Source organism: Ambystoma mexicanum, chromosome 7p (genome assembly GCF_040938575.1).
Source record: "Ambystoma mexicanum isolate Mex_15411 chromosome 7p, UKY_AmexF1_1, whole genome shotgun sequence".
Taxonomy (NCBI): domain Eukaryota; kingdom Metazoa; phylum Chordata; class Amphibia; order Caudata; family Ambystomatidae; genus Ambystoma; species Ambystoma mexicanum.
Window position 1 is genome coordinate 614,072,141 of NC_090939.1, and position 19,811 is coordinate 614,091,951.

Below are 19,811 nucleotides of genomic sequence, written 5' to 3' on the forward strand. Positions count from 1 at the left end.
ACAGAACTCTCACCTTCTGGACCAATATCGCAGTATTTGTATTTATTTGAACAGAGATGTCATTTTCCATCAGTCTTGACTTGCAATAAAACATTTACAGATGACAAGCTAGAGTGTCTGCAAAATAGCTAGTAAAAAGGTGACAGCAAGTGGTGGGCAAGTTTATGAGCGTTTAAACAAGCAGAGCATGGGCCAGGGACAAAACATACAAAATAAATATTAGAAATGGGTGCCAAACAATGGTAAAATTAACTTGGGCTTTGGTGGGTTGCTTGTGCTATAAATTACCAAGAGGAGAACTATAGAAATATACAAAATTACATTATTCCGCAGCACTGGAGCGAGTGCAGGGGTCAGGTACAGAGGATGGAGAAAGAGGGCAGAGGGAGATCGCTCTTTGGCAAGTGAAGCTTAAGTAGAGTTTGAAGAGATCCAGTCGGGTTATTTTTGATTGTGATGAGCAGCAGTAGGTCAAGTAGGGAGAAAGAGCGGAAGCGAGAGGAGGCCCTGAGAGCATGGGTCAGTGAGGTTGAGCGGAGGGAATGAGATGGGGAGAAGACAGAGATACAATCAGTTTGGTACCGAGGAGCAAGACCTGTAGAGTAGGAGAAGAAACCTGAAAAGGAAGCAATTGTGCATGGAGAGACAACCAGCATGGTATCAGAAGGTAGAAGGGCATCTAAGGTTTTAGGTAACGCTTGATAAAAGGATTAAGGGTCTAAATTCATGAGCAAAAAAAAGAACATATTTCTGCTTGAATAAAATTGTATCCTCACTGTTAATATATGTTTAATTGATTCTAAAAAGTATTTTTGGCAAAATCGGCAGGATCGCTTCTCTTTTGGAAGATTCCATCTCAGACCCAGGATTTCTAACATGGGGATCAAATTGAAACAAAATCTTAGGTAGGTTCCTCTCAAAAGCAGGGATGGAAAAAAAATATATCTATTGGCCTACTTGATCTCCATCTTCTCTCACCCTTTCCAGTTTTATGCTGATGACAGAGCTCTCCTGTAAGCTTCCCTCCCTCTCTCATTCCCAACTGTCTGACTGCTATTCAGGCATGATGTGCAGCTAATGATCTCTGCCCTAATGCCAGTAAGACTGAGATCCTTCTCATTGGGACTCCAATGCCCTCCCTCCACTCTGGACGCCCTCCTTGGCCCCCTCCCTTCACCCTCAGTGAGGATAAAAACGTGGGTGTATCTTCGACTCCTCCCTTTCCTTCTCTCCTAATATCGCTGACCTTGCCAAGGCAGCCCACTATCCGCTTCACCTCCTTAGAGGCATTCTACATTTCCTCACCTTCCCCCAGAAACTCAATGTCTCTAGAGCTCTGGTTCTCTCAAGGCTTGATTACTGTAACAGCCTCTTCCTAAATCTACCTCTCTCCTCCCTTCGCCATCTTCAACTAATCCAGAAAAGGACCGCAAGACTTATCCTTGGCCTCAAGCCGAAGGACTGCATTTCTCCAGCCCTAAAATCTCTCCACTTGCTCTCTGTGGTCACAATGATCAAATTCAAGACCCTTTGCATCATTAACAAGGCGTTCTGGGGCCTGGGGCCTCACTACATCCAACCCTCTCCCCAAATACCTCCCTGCTATAGACCTTTGGTCCTCTAGCTCCAACTCTCTACAGATCAGATGTTCCTCCAAACAGTGAGTGGAGGGTAGATCTCTCCGGCAGAGCCTCCCTTTGGAATGGCCTCCCTGACCTCTCCGACTCTAGCCGATCTCCTTCAGTTCCAGAAGCTTAAGACCTTCCTTTTCTCCTCCTCCTTCCCTCTCCCTCACCCCTGCTAGTTTCTTCCTGCCGCTGCGACTGGTTACCTGTGTTCCCCTAAGAGTCTTAACAGGGGTCAGGCCCTCCTTCGACCAGTCTTCCTCCGCACCCCTTCCTACCAGCCCTGGTTTTCACTCCCGCACTTGCCCTCGCAGGCACCCTTTAGCACTTGCCAAACCCTGGGCTGCTCCCTCCAGCACTTCCTCCTCTCCACTGTCTCCCTATCCCATCCCTTCCAGGTAACTCAACCTTCCCCCTCCCACTGCACTTTAAGGCAATTTCACAATCTGAATGTCACAAGGCCTTGTAGGACCGTTTTAGTTATTTCTCCTCATCGCCCCACCCCCTCTTTCTTTCGTTGTGGTGCCTGGAAACACTTTCTACTGTATAGGTGCCATACAAATGGTCAATAAATAAATAAGACTCCGTCCTGAAGGACGGAGGTTGGCATATTCTTTGTGATGATGGCAAGACCCTACTAATTCCTAATTCTTTCACCAATCCCATTCAAATAGTTTCGGCTTTACTACAGTTGTGTGACTAATCAGTAATTCTACAGTAGCATCTATTTCTCGTAGTACACTTTTGCCTTGTGTATAAAATATATCACTTTCTGGAACTCCTTTCTTCAGTAGGGATATTTTGAGATCTTGGAATAAAGAGTTTTCCAGGTATTAAAATTGTTGCCAGCGTCTAATTTCTTCGATAAAACTATCTTTATATATAAAGCAGAATGTATGTATGTTTGTCCGGCTATACAAATTCACACTGTTGAACCCACTGCTACCAAATTCAGCATGGATTCCTCATTTGCCTGGAGCAAGATTGTAGTCTATGTTTGGTTGCAAAAAGTTCACTCTGTAGACATCCGCATTTCCTGATGCTCATGCAGATTCAATACAGTAGGTCCTAGAAAGAGCAAACATTTGGGAAATTGTCTAAAAGCAAAATGTTCAATGTGTTGGCTATTCCTCTGAAATGTATTACCACTGTATACAGTTTGAAAGCGTTTATGAAAGCATTTTTAAAGGAAATAAAAAAATAAAACAAATGTTTATCACACCACTCCAAATACGGGAAATGTCAAAGTTACAATTTACTTAACCTTCATTCACAAGAAGAGAGCACAATCAGTAAATCTTTTTTGGACACTTTCAAATAAGCTGAAGCCATTGAGTGACTGAAACATGCAGCACAAAAAAAGAACATCACTTGGAAAAGCTCCATCGGTGCACAGAAAAAAAAATCAATATCAAGAGCTTCTGAAACAATAGAAAACAGCAGCCCGACTTGCCGACCAGAGGACAAGAGCAACATTTTCCAGGCTAAATGAGATGCCAGAGCAAATTGAAGCAAGACTTGCTGACATGAGGACAAGAGCAACATCCTCCAGGGCACATGAGACACTACTTGATCAGGACATGGGCAACGCTGGGTATCCGAGCTAGTGGAGTGTAAGAAAACTAAACCAAACTCCAACCTTAAGAGAGCGATAGGAATTGATGGTGGCAATGCAATTCCATTCTTCATGTCTCCTAACTCGAGAGCTTATGTCAGAGCGGGAATGATTTTTGGCTGATGAAATTTTATAGCTGTCAAATAGAAGAATTTGCAAAATCGGTGAACAATTTTTAGCTGAGCGCTTAAAGGCTTCACCCGGGTACATAACCTATCCAAGAAGATTTTTCAGATCGTTTCTCAGTAAGGAGAAAACCTGGATAGAGCAATTATTTTTCTCTCTTCAGCTTTTTTCCACCCATCATTGCACCAGCCGAATTTTGCAGAATTTCTCCTCTTTTCGAATACTAAAATGTTTTACTTCTCCAGATTTATGGTTAGGTTATGATGTTGCATTACTAACAAAGTAACTAGGAAAAACAAGCAAGCATTGGCAAATCCATTAGGTTTGTATTTCTAAACGTAGCTGGCCATATATTCTGTTTATTTTGAGGCAGCACACAAATCAACATTTTATTCTCTTTTCGCTTGTGCAGCAAATCAAACCTGGGTACTCTGAGCCTGCATTTCCTGAAACCACTAGTTCACTAAGTGCATCTGAGTCACCATCACTATTAGTCTAGGATTCCATACTACTTGAATACATGATGGGGAACAAAAGAGTTTCTCACCATAGTGAGTATTCCAAAATCCCCTTTTCGCCACACTTTTGGGATAGTCCATGCTACGGGACAAGCCAGGAGTGTTTTTCCGCAGCACCAAAAGAAACCTCTTGCTCCCTTTGTGTTTATGCAAAGCTGGGCACATGGGAGGGCATGGCCTTACATTTCCCATACTCCTCCTTAGACTCCAACCCTCAATCATTTTCCATCACCCAGTGGTCAGTCCCTGACGGATGGTTTAGCTTATTGAGAGGGAAAGGTGGGTGCATGGAGGAAAGTGGAATCTGTGACTAAGAGTACGGTAGTCACTGTAGAATCTTTTTCTTACTCCAATTTCCTTTCCCCTTTTCTCCATACTTTTGGGAGATTAGAAAGCACTTTTTTGAAAATGATGAGGATGGTTCAATAACAGCTTAGTTGCCTACATAAGGTTGAAGGAGTAAGCCCAGGTTGTATCCTTGATGGTCATGTCATTGGAAAGTGGCCATAGCACCTCTGGTCCTTAAACTGTGCATGAAGCCCTTTAGGTAAGCCCTGAACAGAGTAGCTTTTTGTAATGCATAACATGACCCATCACAAGATGGTGGCCTTGGATGCTTCCGAGCATCTGTGGCCAAACATCACAAAAAGCATTTTTGAGGATATGAAGTCCTTTATCCTGTCCAGATAAAATGTAAGGGTGCTTCACATCCAGACAATGGAGAACTCTTTCAGACTCCAATGACATAAGTGGGAACAAGACTGGAGAGATATTTCCTTGTTTATATGAAAATCAAAGATAATCTATGGTAAAACAAACAGCCTCCAAGCCGGATGTGTTCTTCGTATCTTCAGGCAAGTTAATAAAACTGCCAGGACAAATGATGCCATGAGGACCAGCAGTCTATGGCACCACATGCGCACATTGATGGAGCTCTGGGGACGATGGAACATGTATACTGAACGTCCATCACCATCTCCAGTGTTGGAAACACTGTGGCATTGCAATGTTCCAGCGGAAGCCTATACAAATCAGATCCTGCGTGACCGCCAAAGAAGACTTTCCCTTGTTTACGGACAGGCACAAGTCTAAAAGAAGACCCATCAGGATCTGATGGTGAACCTGCCACACTTGTGGAGATTGTGCTCTCACCAGCCAGTCATCCAGGAATGAATACACATGGATGCTCTGGAGGCATAAAAATCCTGTGACTGCTGACATTTTGTTTTTTTTTAACACTCACAGAGCAGAGCTCAAGCTGAAAGGGAGAACTCTGTACTGGAGGTGAAAATCAACCACTGAAAAAGTAGGCATTTTCTTTCGGCGGGCCAGATGGTGATGTGTAGGTCAGCATCCTTCAGATGCACCGCATAGATCCAGTCTCCCTGTTGTTGAGTAGAACAGATCGTTGCCAGAGAAATCATTTTGAACCTTTCTTTGATTAAGTGCAGCATGCAGCTTGACACATCTTGAACTGTGTGCACAGGCCCACCTGGTTGGCTTTTGGCACTGAAAAGATGAGAGCAGTAACCCAGCCCTCTATCAAAAAGGGGAACCTTCTCAATTGCCATCATCTGAAGTAGCTTGATTTTTTACAAACGGGAGGGAGAGCACATCTGCACTAATAAGGTTGAGGAGGGCCGGGAGAGAGAGTGAGAAGGTGGTGGGGAGGGAGTTGCAGGAAGAGGTATGTGCACACCTCTGCTTGCCACTGGAAAAAAAACACAGATATGAGGGGATGGTCCCACAAGCCTTTATACAGAGAGATAGTCAACCACTCTACAGAAATGGTGTGGGACTGGTCATGACCACTGTTAAGTTGTTCAGAAGGCCAGCCTACTTTCCTGGAACAGGATAACCTTCTGGACAAGCCAGACCAATCAAGGTAGCATTGGCGGCTGTCAAAACTAGGTCTCAGGATGCGTGAGGATGATAGAAAGCCCACAATGAGCACACAGTAACTGACACTACAAATTACTCTGTCAGGTGCATATATCAAAAATACATATATATTTATTAAAGGCCTTTTAGTAGTAATAACCAAACCAACACTAAACTAACTATTAAACATATATACAGTCACCAATGGTCTAAAGCAATAGCACACAATATGGGTCCACAACCTGCTAAAAAGGGAGCATACAGTGCAAATATTGTTTAGGTAGTCCTTCAAAATCAAAATTCAAACCCTAACTGAGAGGCAGTTCAGTCCCTAAGATGAGTGGAGCCTTGAGCTCAAAAGTACTTTCAGTGCTGGTGCACGAGATTGTGTGGTTAAGTCAAAACGGGGCCTCTTGCACGGGCTGTAGCGACTCAGGAAGGTTGCTGAGGCAGTGAAGAATAAGTTCCCACTATTCAAGGAGGGTCTCCCCCCCCCCCCCAAGAGGGCAGAATAGGATCCAAGAGTTGAGAATAGCTTGGTAGCACAGGCTCAGGGGACACTTGTGCATAAAAATTGATGGATGCGTCAGGGGCCACCGCTAAGGGTTGCAAGTACTCACCGACCCTTGGCTCACTCCGGACCAAACTTCGGCCATGCAGCTTTCTGAGGGCACAGGGGGTCACAGCAGCAAGCCACCCACGAAGTTTGTTGCCACAGCTGGGCGACACGGTGACCGCGTATGCTCCCGTTCAGGCGTACTCTCCTAATTCCAGACCTAGGAATGCTAGGTGTACAAAGCTCGGCGGGAGAGTGTCTTATACCCAGAGTTTATAGTCTCCAAACGCTCAAGTGTCAACTCGAGACGATGGCGGTTCCACGGCAAAGGTCCCATACGAGCTGGTCAGTTCACTGGGCGGTCCAGAAACACTTCCGAAAAGGCTTGTTTACAGGTTAAGTTGGCGGTGCAGAGAATAGTTAGTCCCATTATTCCGGTGGGTCGAAGCGCCTTTGCAGACCTTCTAGGTTCGATTCGAAACAGGCAGTCCAACGGGATGACAGTGGGCTCAGGGTGCCAAACCTTGCAGTGGGTCAGTAGCGGTTCCTCGGCTCTGCTTCTTGGTTTCAGGATACTTTGCTCCTTTACTAAGTTCAGTGTGAACTCAGAAGATCAACCTGGAATGGGTGTAAAATGCCTGCTCTTATCCAGAATCTCCTTCGTGCCAAAATGGAGAGGCCTCAATGAGAGATCTACTCACATACAGCCATCTCAGATGTTGACCAATCACAGACCACGGTGGTCCCATTCCGTCCCAGAATACCAGACATCCTGGCACCCAGGATGTGTATTGGAACTAGACAGTCCAGCCCACATTCTGGGCGCACACACACACACACAGCATGCAGAAGCCTGCAAAAGCTTTGGATTGCGCGGGGGTCTGCATGACCAAACAAGATGGCCAAAGGACAGAACCAAGGACCTTGTTGCAGGGCCATCTTATGTACTGGCCACGGTCCTGGGCCAAACGCGGTATGCACCATAGAAAAGGGTTAACAATACATGAAAAGTAACAGCTGCCACCAGCTCTGTCCAAGGCACATTTGTACATTCACCGAAAAGTCCTTTAAGGGGAGGGTGTCTAGGGCCTTAAAAAGGAAAAGGGGATCCCAGCGCACTGTACTGTAAGGTACTTTGTGCACTGATAAAAAAAGTTGCATGTCAGTTTCCCCATAACAAAATGAGCAAAAGTCCAGCGGAGTACAGCAGAAGGCTGGGCTCCACTGGAAAATGTCAGGCTAGGATGGTCAGGCAACAGCAAAAAGGTGGGGGGGCGGGAGTTCACAACTGGCGGGAAAATTACACATAAATGGAAATCTTTCATAACAACCAGAAGGTTTGTCTGAAGCAGGTTCCAGCTTCCTATGACGAGCAAGAGAAAAGATTACTGGTAGCCCATTGTTTTTTCTTTGGGAACTAGGAGAAAAACCAACCGCAAAACCCAGAACAAGTGAAGAGAAATTAGGAGGAAGCAACAGGAAAAAGAGGGAAATAGGCCTGTGGTACCACACTTGTTCAAACCAGACCATGCAGAAAGAGACTGAGGGGCGAAAACTAGGGTAGGGCATGGGGAGGCAAGCTATGGACATGCATGCACCAACCTTCACTTACAAAACTACAAGAGTTCTTTGGCACTACAAAAAAGCTCTGGATCCGTCCCATTGGATAGAATACCCCAAATGTATGGAGGAACAGGGACACAACGTAGTAGTGAGATTTATTTTTAAGTAAAATATTGAGCTGAAAGTGACAAAAGTTGGGCTTTTTTGGACACATGCACTTGAAGTGAACGTTTTGTGTCCAACAAGAAGAGAAGAAACCGAACAGCACCTGCAAGATAGGGTTTGATGCCTTGCTGAGTCTGGACCAAAAGCTAGGACTGTACTAGATTTGTCACAGAATAAAGTCTGTTTTCAGGGCATTACAGTTCAAACTTGCCAGCCCATCCAAGCCTGAATCACAGAGAGACATCTCCCCAGGTGCATCCTCTATCAAGGTCACACGCAGATATCCAGAGGTTTCGTTCAATGTTGTTGTCATATGGATGGATAGACCACAGCCCGCAGTTACTTCTCACAGTGTAGCATTGGTTGGAGTTATTGTTGTCGGGACTCCCTCTCTCCTGCGCACCTCCTCTTTGCTTGTTCATGAATCTAACAGCCGCCTAGATCCTGGTGTATCCGGGAACCAACTCCGGGGTTCCTAATTACTTAGATGATTTGTGGGGATGACAATCCATTTATCAGTTGGGTGCTGGTTGGATTTGTTAGTCCAATGATTGCTGTTGTGCGAATTGATTCAATATATGGTCCAGTCAAGTCTTTGTCATTAAATTATTTATTTATTTCTTGGTTAGTTAGCACCAGAAAAGATGAGAGCATTAACCCAGCCCTCTATCAAAAAGGGGAATTTTTGACATGGTAAATCGCTACACAACCGACGCGCGTTTCAACCCAAGTCTTTTTCAAGGCCAATTGAGTTAGGGGGTGGGCTCAAAGGTGCTGTAGGCTGGTCCTCCCGGATAAGGGCGCCAGATGGGCTGGAGCCGTTCATGTGCTGGGTCCGGCGAGTTGTCCTGTACGCGGGTTCACGGGAAGCGCGTAAGCTCACGCGCTTCCCGAGAACCCTCGCACCGGACAACTCGCCTTGGAGCCCACCCCCTAACTCAATTGGCCTTGAAAAAGACTTAGGTTGAAACGCGCGTCGGTTGTGTAGCGATTTACCATGTCAAAAATTGTCATTCATTTCTCCAATGATTTTTTCTCTGGTTCTAACTAACCAAGAAATAAATAAATAATGTAATGACAAAGACTTGACTGGACCATATATTGACTCAATTCGCACAACAGCGATCATTGGACTAACATATCCAACCAGCGCCCAAATGATCCATGGATTGTCATCCCCACAATACTTCTCACAGTGGCTCAGTGTACACTGTCATAACCTAGGTGAAAGGATGGGCCCCAAGAGACACTCCACACCCTCAGAGGGAAGAGATTGGGGGGAGGGCATGGAGCAACCCATCTGATCAAATAGGTGTCTGCATGAAGCCAGTGAACATAACTGTCAGCCAGTGGTCGAAGTGAGCGGGAGCGGTGCTGCTCTACTTTTTGTAAATGAAGTTTTACTGTTCCTGTAGTTTTATTTGAAAAAGAAACCGTTCCGGAATGGTTTTTTATTTAAATAAAAGTGTAGGAAGTAGTTGAAACTTGCAATTTCACTGTAACGCACTGAATCTTTGCTTAAACAACAGGTGCATGTGTTTTGGGTTTTTTATTGTGTGTGGGAGGGGGCGTGGTGAGAGGGTTTGTGGTGAGTGGGTGCAGGCCAGTAGGGAACATAGTTTCACTACTTGTTTTTGTACACTTAGACCACTGCTGTCAGCCCTGACATGCTTAAAGAAATAAATCCCTTTACAGATCACGATTCACATGAAGCCACAGAAACTAAGTCGCAACTGGCTTTCCCCCATGCTACAACTCTCGACAGGTGCCAGAAAATCGTGTCCCAGGGTAAAGCCATGTACTGGGAAATGTGGGTGTGCCGTGCAGACAAAATAGGGGACCATTAGAAGGGGGCTGCTGCTGCAACATAAAACGGTTCATTGTCATTTGCCTTATGTTTTCTGTGCAGCTGCTACGGTTTTTGACAAATGCGCCGAACACGTGGACAGGAGATCCGATGATAGGCTGTCACTAAAGACTAAACTACACTTTGCTCTAGTGGTTTAACTGTCTATTTGGGCGTATGGCAAGAGAAGATACTGTTTATTCAATTATTTGTATTGATTCTTAAAAGAATGGATGTTAACAGACCATAACGACAATGGCGAGGGCCAGTAGGTGAAATTCTGCGCTCAGAGTTTGTTCACCACCTTTCATTACCCCGTTTTGTTCACTGCTACACAAGTCACCAATGCGGCCTGGCTCACCCAGCGTGCAGTAAGGAGTTCTCCGCTATCGCAAACCTAGGCGTTTCCTGAAGGGCGCCGCTCTATGGTTTTCACTTAATGTCGAGCAGGCACATGCCTCACTCACTTCACGGTCATTATGTAATCTGGGTGTATAAATTTAGCGAAGGGTTATAGTGAACACAAATATGCTGACCTCCAACCTTGCTTGGCTCCAAGCACTATCTAGATATCCTCCGGTTTCTCCTCTGCAATGCAAAAGTAATTTGCCACCCAGATCATTGCTTATCGCTTGGCATTCCGACTTAACAAGTTACACAGGGCTCCCTTCAGAAGACTGCCGAAACATCCCTCAATTGGCCTTACGTTTGTTTGTCCAAGAACATCGTTAGTGCGCCCGGACTCTCAGTTTTACCAAGACACGAACAAGGTGGATACTGATCCCGTTTTCACACAGTGAACATTACAGATTTGGGCAAACGCCACTATTTTGCCCAGGTTTATTGACTTGCATTTGCCTTTGTAACAAGTGGTTCTGAAATGAGTTTGCTGTATTTATTCTACGCGAACTGAAAGACAAAGAGGCAAAATAATCAGCCCGTTGCGTTTTCCAAAGCGAATAGCGCATTGAAACTACAAGGTTGGTGATTAGACGCAGTAAGTCTAAAAGCAAAGTAACAACATAACAGTGACAACCTAGAACGGCACATGACCAAGTTGGAGAAGGTAAACAAACGTTAGCAATTACATCATAAACACCTTTGTAAATTGAATGTAAGAACACCGTATTGCATTAGAGCTGTGCGCGAACTACTAATATTCGAAACCGGACAAGGAGCGTCAATCTTCTGCACTGCTGGCAATCTGCTTCTGCACATAGTTCGGTCAAACACTACTTTGTTTTGCACACAGTCCGTTATAAACTCACAGTAATCAGTCTCGACCTCCAGGGCAGGATAACAGAATGAAAACAAATACTAGAAACAACACTGGCATTTGTAGCATTGCATGGAGAAAACGAAACTAGAAAAACAGGTTGACGCCAAAAATTCGCTAAATCGACAACAGGGCAATGCAGCTCAAATAAAACGAGTTTGATTCGGGGCCCCCACGCAACCGCCACCTCACTTAACGGGACACGTTGACACGATACAAGAAAACGGAAACAAACCTGCATTTGCTGAAAAGCTTTCAGTCTCTTTTTGAATCTAGAAGGCAAGACAAAATCGCATCCTCGGGCCAGTAACGCCAATTCTTTACGAAGATCGGGGTCCTGGCGTAACGAGATCTCCTTTATCCTCATATTTTCAGATTTCATATAAATGTCCTTCGGCGCACGAGTCCAGACACAGAGTCGCAGCGAATCTCCCGACTGGCCTATTATCACAGGGCGCCACTTAACTCAAAGCGGCAGCTGTGCTTCAGCTCTGTGATATTCTGAGAGCCGGCTCAACTTCAGCCTGTTGTTCCATTCATTGAAGAGAACTTGGCTTGGATCGGAGAGAGGGCGCTTGCAAAGTCACTTTGGGGGCCTGCCCTTTGCGGCACACATTCCAAGGCGGAAACACGACGCTATGTAAAGAAACAAACAGGCCGATTCATGGAATAATTAGCGCAGCGCAAGAGGCCAAAAACGTGCGAATCGCAGTGGAATAGCGAAAATCGCAGTGCAAGTGCGAAAATCGCACGAAAAGCAGCGCACATAGATTCATGGAAGGCCGTGCGCAAGAAAACCATCGGATGTGCGATAAAAAAGTGTGCGGCGCACGTTGGCGCACAGGCCATCTAACTGCGTGCGCCAAGCCACAGCGAAAATCGCACAGGCCACAGCGAAAATCGCACATAGCGCGGCGCACGCAACAAAAGTAGGCGGAACACGGGGCGTAACACTCGGAATGGGGAACAACGTGCCAAAATGTGGGCGTCACGGGGGAAGTACAGGGTACAAGTGCGCGGAACGCCCACACGCTCGCCTACAACACGTATTCATGGAATTGAATAGGGCAAAAAAGCGCACGCTCAAACCAGCGAACAGGCACAAACACGACCGCCACAAGAAAGCAGGCGGTAGCGTCTCTGCGCCTGTAAGAGATGTGCGCCAAAAGGTGCGCCAACAAATAGCACCTATATACAGCCATGATGAATGTCCTATACTGTGGCCCTCCAGGACAAATGACGTGCAAAGGGGTACCCACAAACACGGACACCCGCTGACAAAAAATACGTGTGCGTGTATACCGGGGTGCGCGGGAAGTCTCACACGCAATTTGTCCGGGTACTTGGATTTCAGGGGTGCGCGGGAAGTTCCACACGCGATTTGTCAAGGTACGTGGATTGCAGGGGTGCGCGGGAAGTTCCACACGCGATTTGGCCATGTACGTGGATTTCAGGGGTGCGCGGGAAGTTCCACATGCGATTTGGCCGGGTACGTGGATTTCAGGGGTGCGCGGGAAGTTCCACACGCGATTTTTCAGGGTTCGTGGATTTCAGGGGTGCGCGGGAAGTTCCACACGCGATTTGGCCGTGTACATATATTTCAGGGGTGCGCGTGAAGTTCCACACGCGATTTGGCCGGGTACGTGTATTTCAGGGGTGCGCGGGAAGTTCCACACGCGATTTGTCAGGGTACGTGGATTGCAGGGGTGCGCGGGAAGTTCCACACGCGATTTGGCCGTGTACGTGGATTTCAGGGGTGCGCGGGAAGTTCCACACGCGATTTGGCCGGGTACGTGGATTTCAGGGGTGCGCGGGAAGTTCCACACGCGATTTGGCTGGGCACGTGTATGACAGGGGTACGCAGGAAATTCTACACGCGATTTGGCTGTGTGCTCCCAGGTATTCCCTGTACACCCTCCACGGCCCCTGCAGGCAGCACACACCACAGGGGACTACCCTGCACACCTGCTCATGTCACCCAGCACCCCCACCCCCCAGCATCCAGGGGCACCCTCCACCAGGCCCCCACTCATGTCTCCCACCCCCCCCACCCCGCAGCAGTGCAGGGGCAGCCTCCACCACCCCCACCCCCCAGCCACCAAGGGCAGCCTCCACCAGGCCCCCACCCATGTCCCCTATCACCCCCACCCCCCAGCAGTGCAGGGGCAGCCTCCACCAGGCCCCCACCCATGTCTCCCACCACCCCCACCCCCCAGCGGCACCCTCCACCAGGCCCCCACCCATGTCCCCTATCACCCCCACCCCCCAGCAGTGCAGGGGCAGCCTCCACCAGGCCCCCACCCATGTCCCCTATCACCCCCACACCCCAGCCACCAGGGGCACCCTCCACAGGCCCCCACCCATGTCCCCTATCACCCCCAGCAGTGCAGGGGCAGCCTCCACCAGGCCCCCACCCATGTCTCCCACCACCCCCACCCCCCAGCAGTGCAGGGGCAGCCTCCACCAGGCCCCCACCCATGTCTCCCACCACCCCCACCCCCCAGCCACCAGGGGCACCCTCCTCAGGCCCCCACCCATGTCCCCTATCACCCCCAGCAGTGCAGGGGCAGCCTCCACCAGGCCCCCACCCATGTCTCCCACCACCCCCACCCCCCAGCATCCAGGGGCACCCTCCACCAGGCCCCCACTCATGTCTCCCACCACCCCCCAGCCACCAGGCCCCCACTCATGTCTCCCACCACCCCCACCCCCCAGCCACCAGGGGCAGCCTCCACCAGGCCCCCACCCATGTCCCCTATCACCCCCACCCCGCAGCAGTGCAGGGGCAGCCTCCACCAGGCCCCCACCCATGTCTCCCACCACCCCCACCCCCCAGCCACCAGGGGCACCCTCCACAGGCCCCCACCCATGTTTCCCACCACCCCCAGCAGTGCAGGGGCAGCCTCCACCAGGCCCCCACTCATGTCTCCCACCACCCCCACCCCCCTGCACTGCATGTCTCCCACCACCCCTGTAATACACGTACCCTGGCCAATCGCGTGTTAAACTTCCCGCGTACCCCTGTAATACACGTACCCTGGCTAATCGCGTGTATAACTTCACACGTACCCCTGATATGCACGTTACCCGCTTTGCGTTCCTTGTTTGGCAGCCCTGTAAACTGGTCCAGGGTTAGCGCAGCCCTTTACGATGATTTTGCGATTTTGATGGCTTTTCCTTGCGCGAGGGCGTTCTTGGGGGCGTTACTGGCGCTGCTGCAGGGTCGCTGCGATACTCTGTGCCACGGCTGGTTTGGGAGCCTAAAATCCATGAATACGCTGTGCGCGGAAATCGGTTTTAGCGCACGTGCCTGGCGCAGACAATCGCACGCGGACACTCTGCGCCAGCCGCTTGCGACACTTTTCTGCGAAATTCTATGAATTACCCTGAAAGTTGTCCGCCACTTTGGTAAAGACAAAACCGCCACCACGCAGATTTGTTAACAATAAATACGGAAGCAGAGCGGACTACAGAAGAGAGTTACTCCAGTGTTGCTCTCGAACAAGGCAAACAGTCAAGAGGGGGCAGAGGCGCTGTACACTATAATCACACTCTTCACATTTCAATGGATCCTCTGTTGGTTTAACACACACCATAGAAACAAAAACAAAAAGCTTTTTAGTGTATAATACCGCACGGCCAAGTGGAAGCCATTGTGGTATATAACATTTTCAAGAGAATTAACTATTAAATTGTATAAATCCTTATCAACAAAGACTAATCCCCCCTCAATATTGAGAGTGCAGGTGTAGATTATAATCACACACAGAGCCGAGTATTCCGCATTATCTGCTTTGTGTGCTCATCCAGATGCAAAGAAAAATACACTTTAAACAAAATATGCTTCGAATTAACAATTGAATAAGAAACCTGAAATGGAGAATACACCCCCACTCACCCCCCCCCAACACACACACACACACACACACACACAATGATCTGGATAGAGGAACTAAAAACAACCAAATTCCAGGATATAAAAGCAACTGCAATCAAAACAAGATTATGAAGACCACCATCTCCATGTCTAGTATAATATGAAGACCAAGAATTGCTATCTAAGCTCCGACTGCCATCTCATTTGCCTTTGTTAACTGAGTAAAGAGAAAAAAGGGTATTCAAAAGCACTTCAAAAACTCTCCCCCCTGCAGAGTACTGCATCACAATACATGCACACTATTGTCACCTGTGAAAGGTAAGGGTCAACAGCATTGCGAATGACTTGTGAGGCAGCTGGAGGGAGCTACTCCCCCCACGGGAGTGTCTCTTGTGGTGAGAGGATCGGAAACGAAGGATGCTGTGGAGGAACTCAATCGACTACGCTCTTCACATGGCACCACCTTGAGAATGTCCGCACTGTGGAACGAAGTGAGGCGTTGCTTCATGGTTGTCGTACCAAAGCTGTACGCACCAGGTCTCCCGTGACTCAGCACCACCTGGCACTGGTTACAGCTCACCAGGTACGAACATGCTTTTGGTACGTTCCCATAAACGGAAAACAACCGCCACACCCACGACTCCCGGCGAGTGCTTGTAGTGCAGAGTTCCGCCACCTCATTCTCTTCCTCCTCTTCTTCCTCGATCTCTATATCCTCACCCGCATCTCTCTCTGCAGGCCCTTGCGAAGGTGGTGGCGGGTTTGGGGGTGGTGCAGAGGCTAATGAAGCAACAGCAGCCATGGATGCCATACCGATTGCTTTCTTTTTGGTCACTACAGCAGTAAAGGCAGTACACCTCAATCTGCTATAGCTAGAAGGACAAAAAAGATGCGCTCGGGGGGTGTGGCCACTTATAGGGGTGGAGGATTGCACCTCGTGACCTTCTTCATCATCATTCAAAAGCGTTCCAAAAATTTTACACACCATGTACACAGGTAAGCTATTGTCTCGAATATGTGAAATGATATTTTTACAATGTACAATAATTTGCCTTGTGTGCATAGGTTCCTTTTGTACAGTTGCGGAAGCACACAAACTGCGCAAATTAGTCCTCAAGCTCAGCGTGGGTACGGTCACGTGATGACGTCCTGAGCACATCCACGCCAGAAATGGGTGTCCGCTGCACAGCAAATGCAGACTAACAAACTTGAGCATGCGCGCAAGTGTATTAAGGACAGTGTTCGGGTTCTCAACTAATTCAAAGTGCGACACAAGTGAGACGGACAGTTAAGGTCAGGCGCGATGTTGCTGTACTTACGGTTGCACTGCACATGTACCTACATGATATGCTCACTGTACGGACAGGTCCATTGTCCTTAGGACACCTCCATTTTGTTTGACTACAAACTTGCCGGCCACCGCGCCTGTCCTACTGACGCCGCCATCTTGCCTGCAGAGCATACGGACAGGTATACTGTCATTAACAGACTCCCATTTTGCTCATTCACTTCCATCCCGGACACCTGGTGTGTTCTACGAACATGTTTTATCTCGTTTGTCAGCGGTATGGCGAGGTTTAAAGTCCTTAGTACGCCCCTTTCTGTTTATGTATGCCCAACTTGTACAGATTGTGCCATCAAACATCAACTCCATCGCACTTGACATTAGTAAGGGTAGGTGTACTGCCTTCACACCATCCACATTCCATACAAATAGGTCGAACAGGCGTGCTGTTCGCAAACATATTAAGTCTTTTTTAAAAATAAATGTATTCCTCACCCTCTTTAACTACAACTACTATACAAAAACATTCCAAACACACAAACACACCTTTCATTCCAAAGAAATACTGAGGGAAGCAGATACTGACACAAATATAGGGGAATTAGGATTCAACACGGGCTGGTTATGAGGGGGAGATTTGTGATGGGAAGAAGTGATAGATGTTTCGTCAAAACGTCTATTTTCTTCTTGAAGGTTTCGGGATGGTTCATTAGGGAATGGAGAAGGGGGCAGATACAGGTGGACAGTGGTAACATACTTTCCCTCTCACACAGTCCTCCACAAACTCCCTTAAACTTTTAAAATTCTCATTCAACTTGTCCATTTTCGGCTCAATCCTTTTCATCCTGTCTTCTTCTGTCTCGTTTGTTGGCCTTTCTTCTTTTCTTTCATGGTCAGTAAAAAATAAATATATATCAATTAAATGCCCATAAAATACTGCCCATTACTTTGCATACGCAGAGTGCTGTGTACCATTGCTATCACTCTCTTCCGACATTTCCCCATGTGGAAAGTACTGTTCCAACCACTCCAAAGTACTCGTCATTTCTGTGTCAAAACAACAGAAAGGCATTATTATTTCTGCACCACATACCAAAAAAAATACACACACATAAAAATGACCTTCACTTACTATTTTGATGTTATTTCCCTTTCGTCCTACTGCGTCGTCCACCATCGGTCCAGACTGCAGTGTTTCTGTGAAGTAATTACCATGGAGGCATCCTTTTTTAAAAAAATGGTACCATCCATTTCATTCTACATGGCTATTAAATGCATCTTTTTTCATTTCACATGTTCAGGTTTCCTTATTTATTTACTTACACTTATAATGTCTTCCAGTCATCAATGACATTTGTGATGTCATCTTTGATGTCTTGGGTGTTAGTGTTAGTAATGCACGTAGGTGGTGTGAGTTACGGTTGCTTAGTTTACCATAATTAGGGAATGTGCAGTGCTTTTTGGTTTCACTGTGATGTGTAACATCACTTTAACAAAGTATTTTTTAACTGAATGTACAATGTGGCCACTGCCCATGGCCACCGGCTATACCTCAATCACCAAAGGTATATCACTGTTTTTTGTACCTACATTACGACCATTTAAAAAAAATAAAACACGTACACATTTGCAAAACCATGCTTTCAAGTCCTTGCCAATTCTCCTTGCACAGCGTTCCTGCATGGATGCCCCAAGCATCTGAAATGTTTGCGAACATTACAGGGCTGTCCCGAACTGATCGCAAACTTCGAAGGTGAAGGAACAAGTTACTTACCTGTAACTGTTGTTCTCCAGCATGGGTCTGGCATGGATTCACATGCTCATGAATATTCCCCGTCGTCAGGCTGGGAATCCTCGGTAAAGAAAAAACCAGTATCAGTTTCGTTTCTGATCTGTCTTTCGTAGTAATAACCAATCACTGGTCTCTGCGTCATACTGACCACAGCCAATGACTGCCCTCTACCTAAGCACCGCCTCTGGCAGCCATCTTCAGATTTGGAAGCACGTGAAGTGGCAGTATGACCAAGTGAAGAGCCGCAGAGGGGTAGGCGGGAGGGTTCGCATGTGAATCCATGCCAGACCCATGCTGGAGAACAACAGTTACAGGTAAGTAACTTGTTCCTTCTCCAGCATGGGGTCTGGCATGGATTCACATGCTCATGAATAAAGAATACATAGCAGTACACACATGCACAACCACGGGAGGTGGCAAAGGCTCAACATTAAGCATTGCATCAAACTCAACATTAAGCATCTTACCTCCTCACCAGGCTCACCTCAGGCGAACAGGTTGCGCAGCACTGCTTGGCCGACCCTGGACTCCTCCCTGGAATTCCGATCGACGCAGTAGAACTTCGTGAAGGTGTGCGTCGACCTCCACGTAGCAGCCCTGCATATGTCCAGCAGGGGCACACCAGAAAGGAACGCCGTGGTAGCTGCGATCGCTCTGGTGGAATGGGCTTTCGGACGGCCAGGCAGCGGTCGGTTTGCCAACCGATGACAGTACATGATACAGCCGGAGAGCCATCTGGAAATGGAAGCCTTCGAGAGAGCCTTCCCCTGATTGACAGGTCCAAAGTTCACAAAGAGTTGTGACGTCTTTCGAAAACACTTTGTGCGGTCCACGTAGAACTTCAGCGCTCTAGCCACATCCAGCGAGTGCAAAGTCCTCTCAGCCGGCGACGAAGGCGACGGGAAGAATACAGGCAACACCAAGGGTTTGTTGAGGTGGAAGTCCGACGGTACCTTGGGCATGAAGGAGGGGTGCGTCCTGAGCACTACCCTCGTGTCGTGAAAAGTCAAGTACGGGGCCTTGCAGGAAAGGGCCTGGATCTCTCCCACCCGTCGTGCGGAGGTGATGGCCACAAGAAACGCTGTTTTCCACGACAGAAACTTCAACGGGGCCGAGTGCAGAGGCTCGAACGGAGGTCCCATGAGCTTGGTCAGCACCACGTTGAGCTCCCACGCCGGGAACGATCTGAACAGTCCCTTCATGAACTCTTTCACCAGACAATGAGACCACAAGGACGTCCGCCCCGTGGTTCTGGTGTATCGGGAGATCGCAGCAAGATGAATCTTGATGGACGCGTGTGCCAGTCCAGCTTTGGCCAGCGTCAGCAGGTACGGCAGTACTTGGGGAGCCGTAATCCGTAGAGGGTTAATCTTCTGTGCGTGGCACCAGACAGAGAACCTCTTCCATTTGTGTCCGTAGCATTTAAGAGTCGAGGACGCCCTGGCCTTTGCAAGAACCTCTCTGCAGTCGGCCGGTATGTCGTATCCTCCAAACTCTAGCGCTGCAGGAGCCAGGCCTGCAAGTTCAGCGATTTCGGGTCGTGGTGGAGGATGGCGCCTCCTTCCCTGGAGAGCAGATCCGCGTCCACCGGCAGCTTGATTGGCGGGGACGCTGACAAGTCCAGAAGGTCCGGGAACCATATCTGCCTCGGCCATGCAGGTGCGTCGAGGATCATCCTGCACCGTG

General features: G+C 48.0%; 1 protein-coding gene across 2 annotated transcripts in view; it reads right to left on the reverse strand.

Annotated features, from left to right (window-relative positions):
* PPP2R3B (protein phosphatase 2 regulatory subunit B''beta) overlaps positions 1-19,811 on the reverse strand; it is an 877,473-nt gene that overhangs the window by 792,501 nt on the left and 65,161 nt on the right. The window contains exon 1 of one of the 2 annotated variants that reach the window (XM_069636635.1): positions 11,407-11,632. The exons of the other annotated variant lie outside the window; for it this stretch is intronic. Coding sequence (XP_069492736.1) covers positions 11,407-11,553 — 147 coding nt within the window. The 5' untranslated portion in view covers positions 11,554-11,632. Of the gene's footprint in view, positions 1-11,406; positions 11,633-19,811 lie in introns of those variants that run through there. 2 annotated transcript variants of the gene reach the window in all.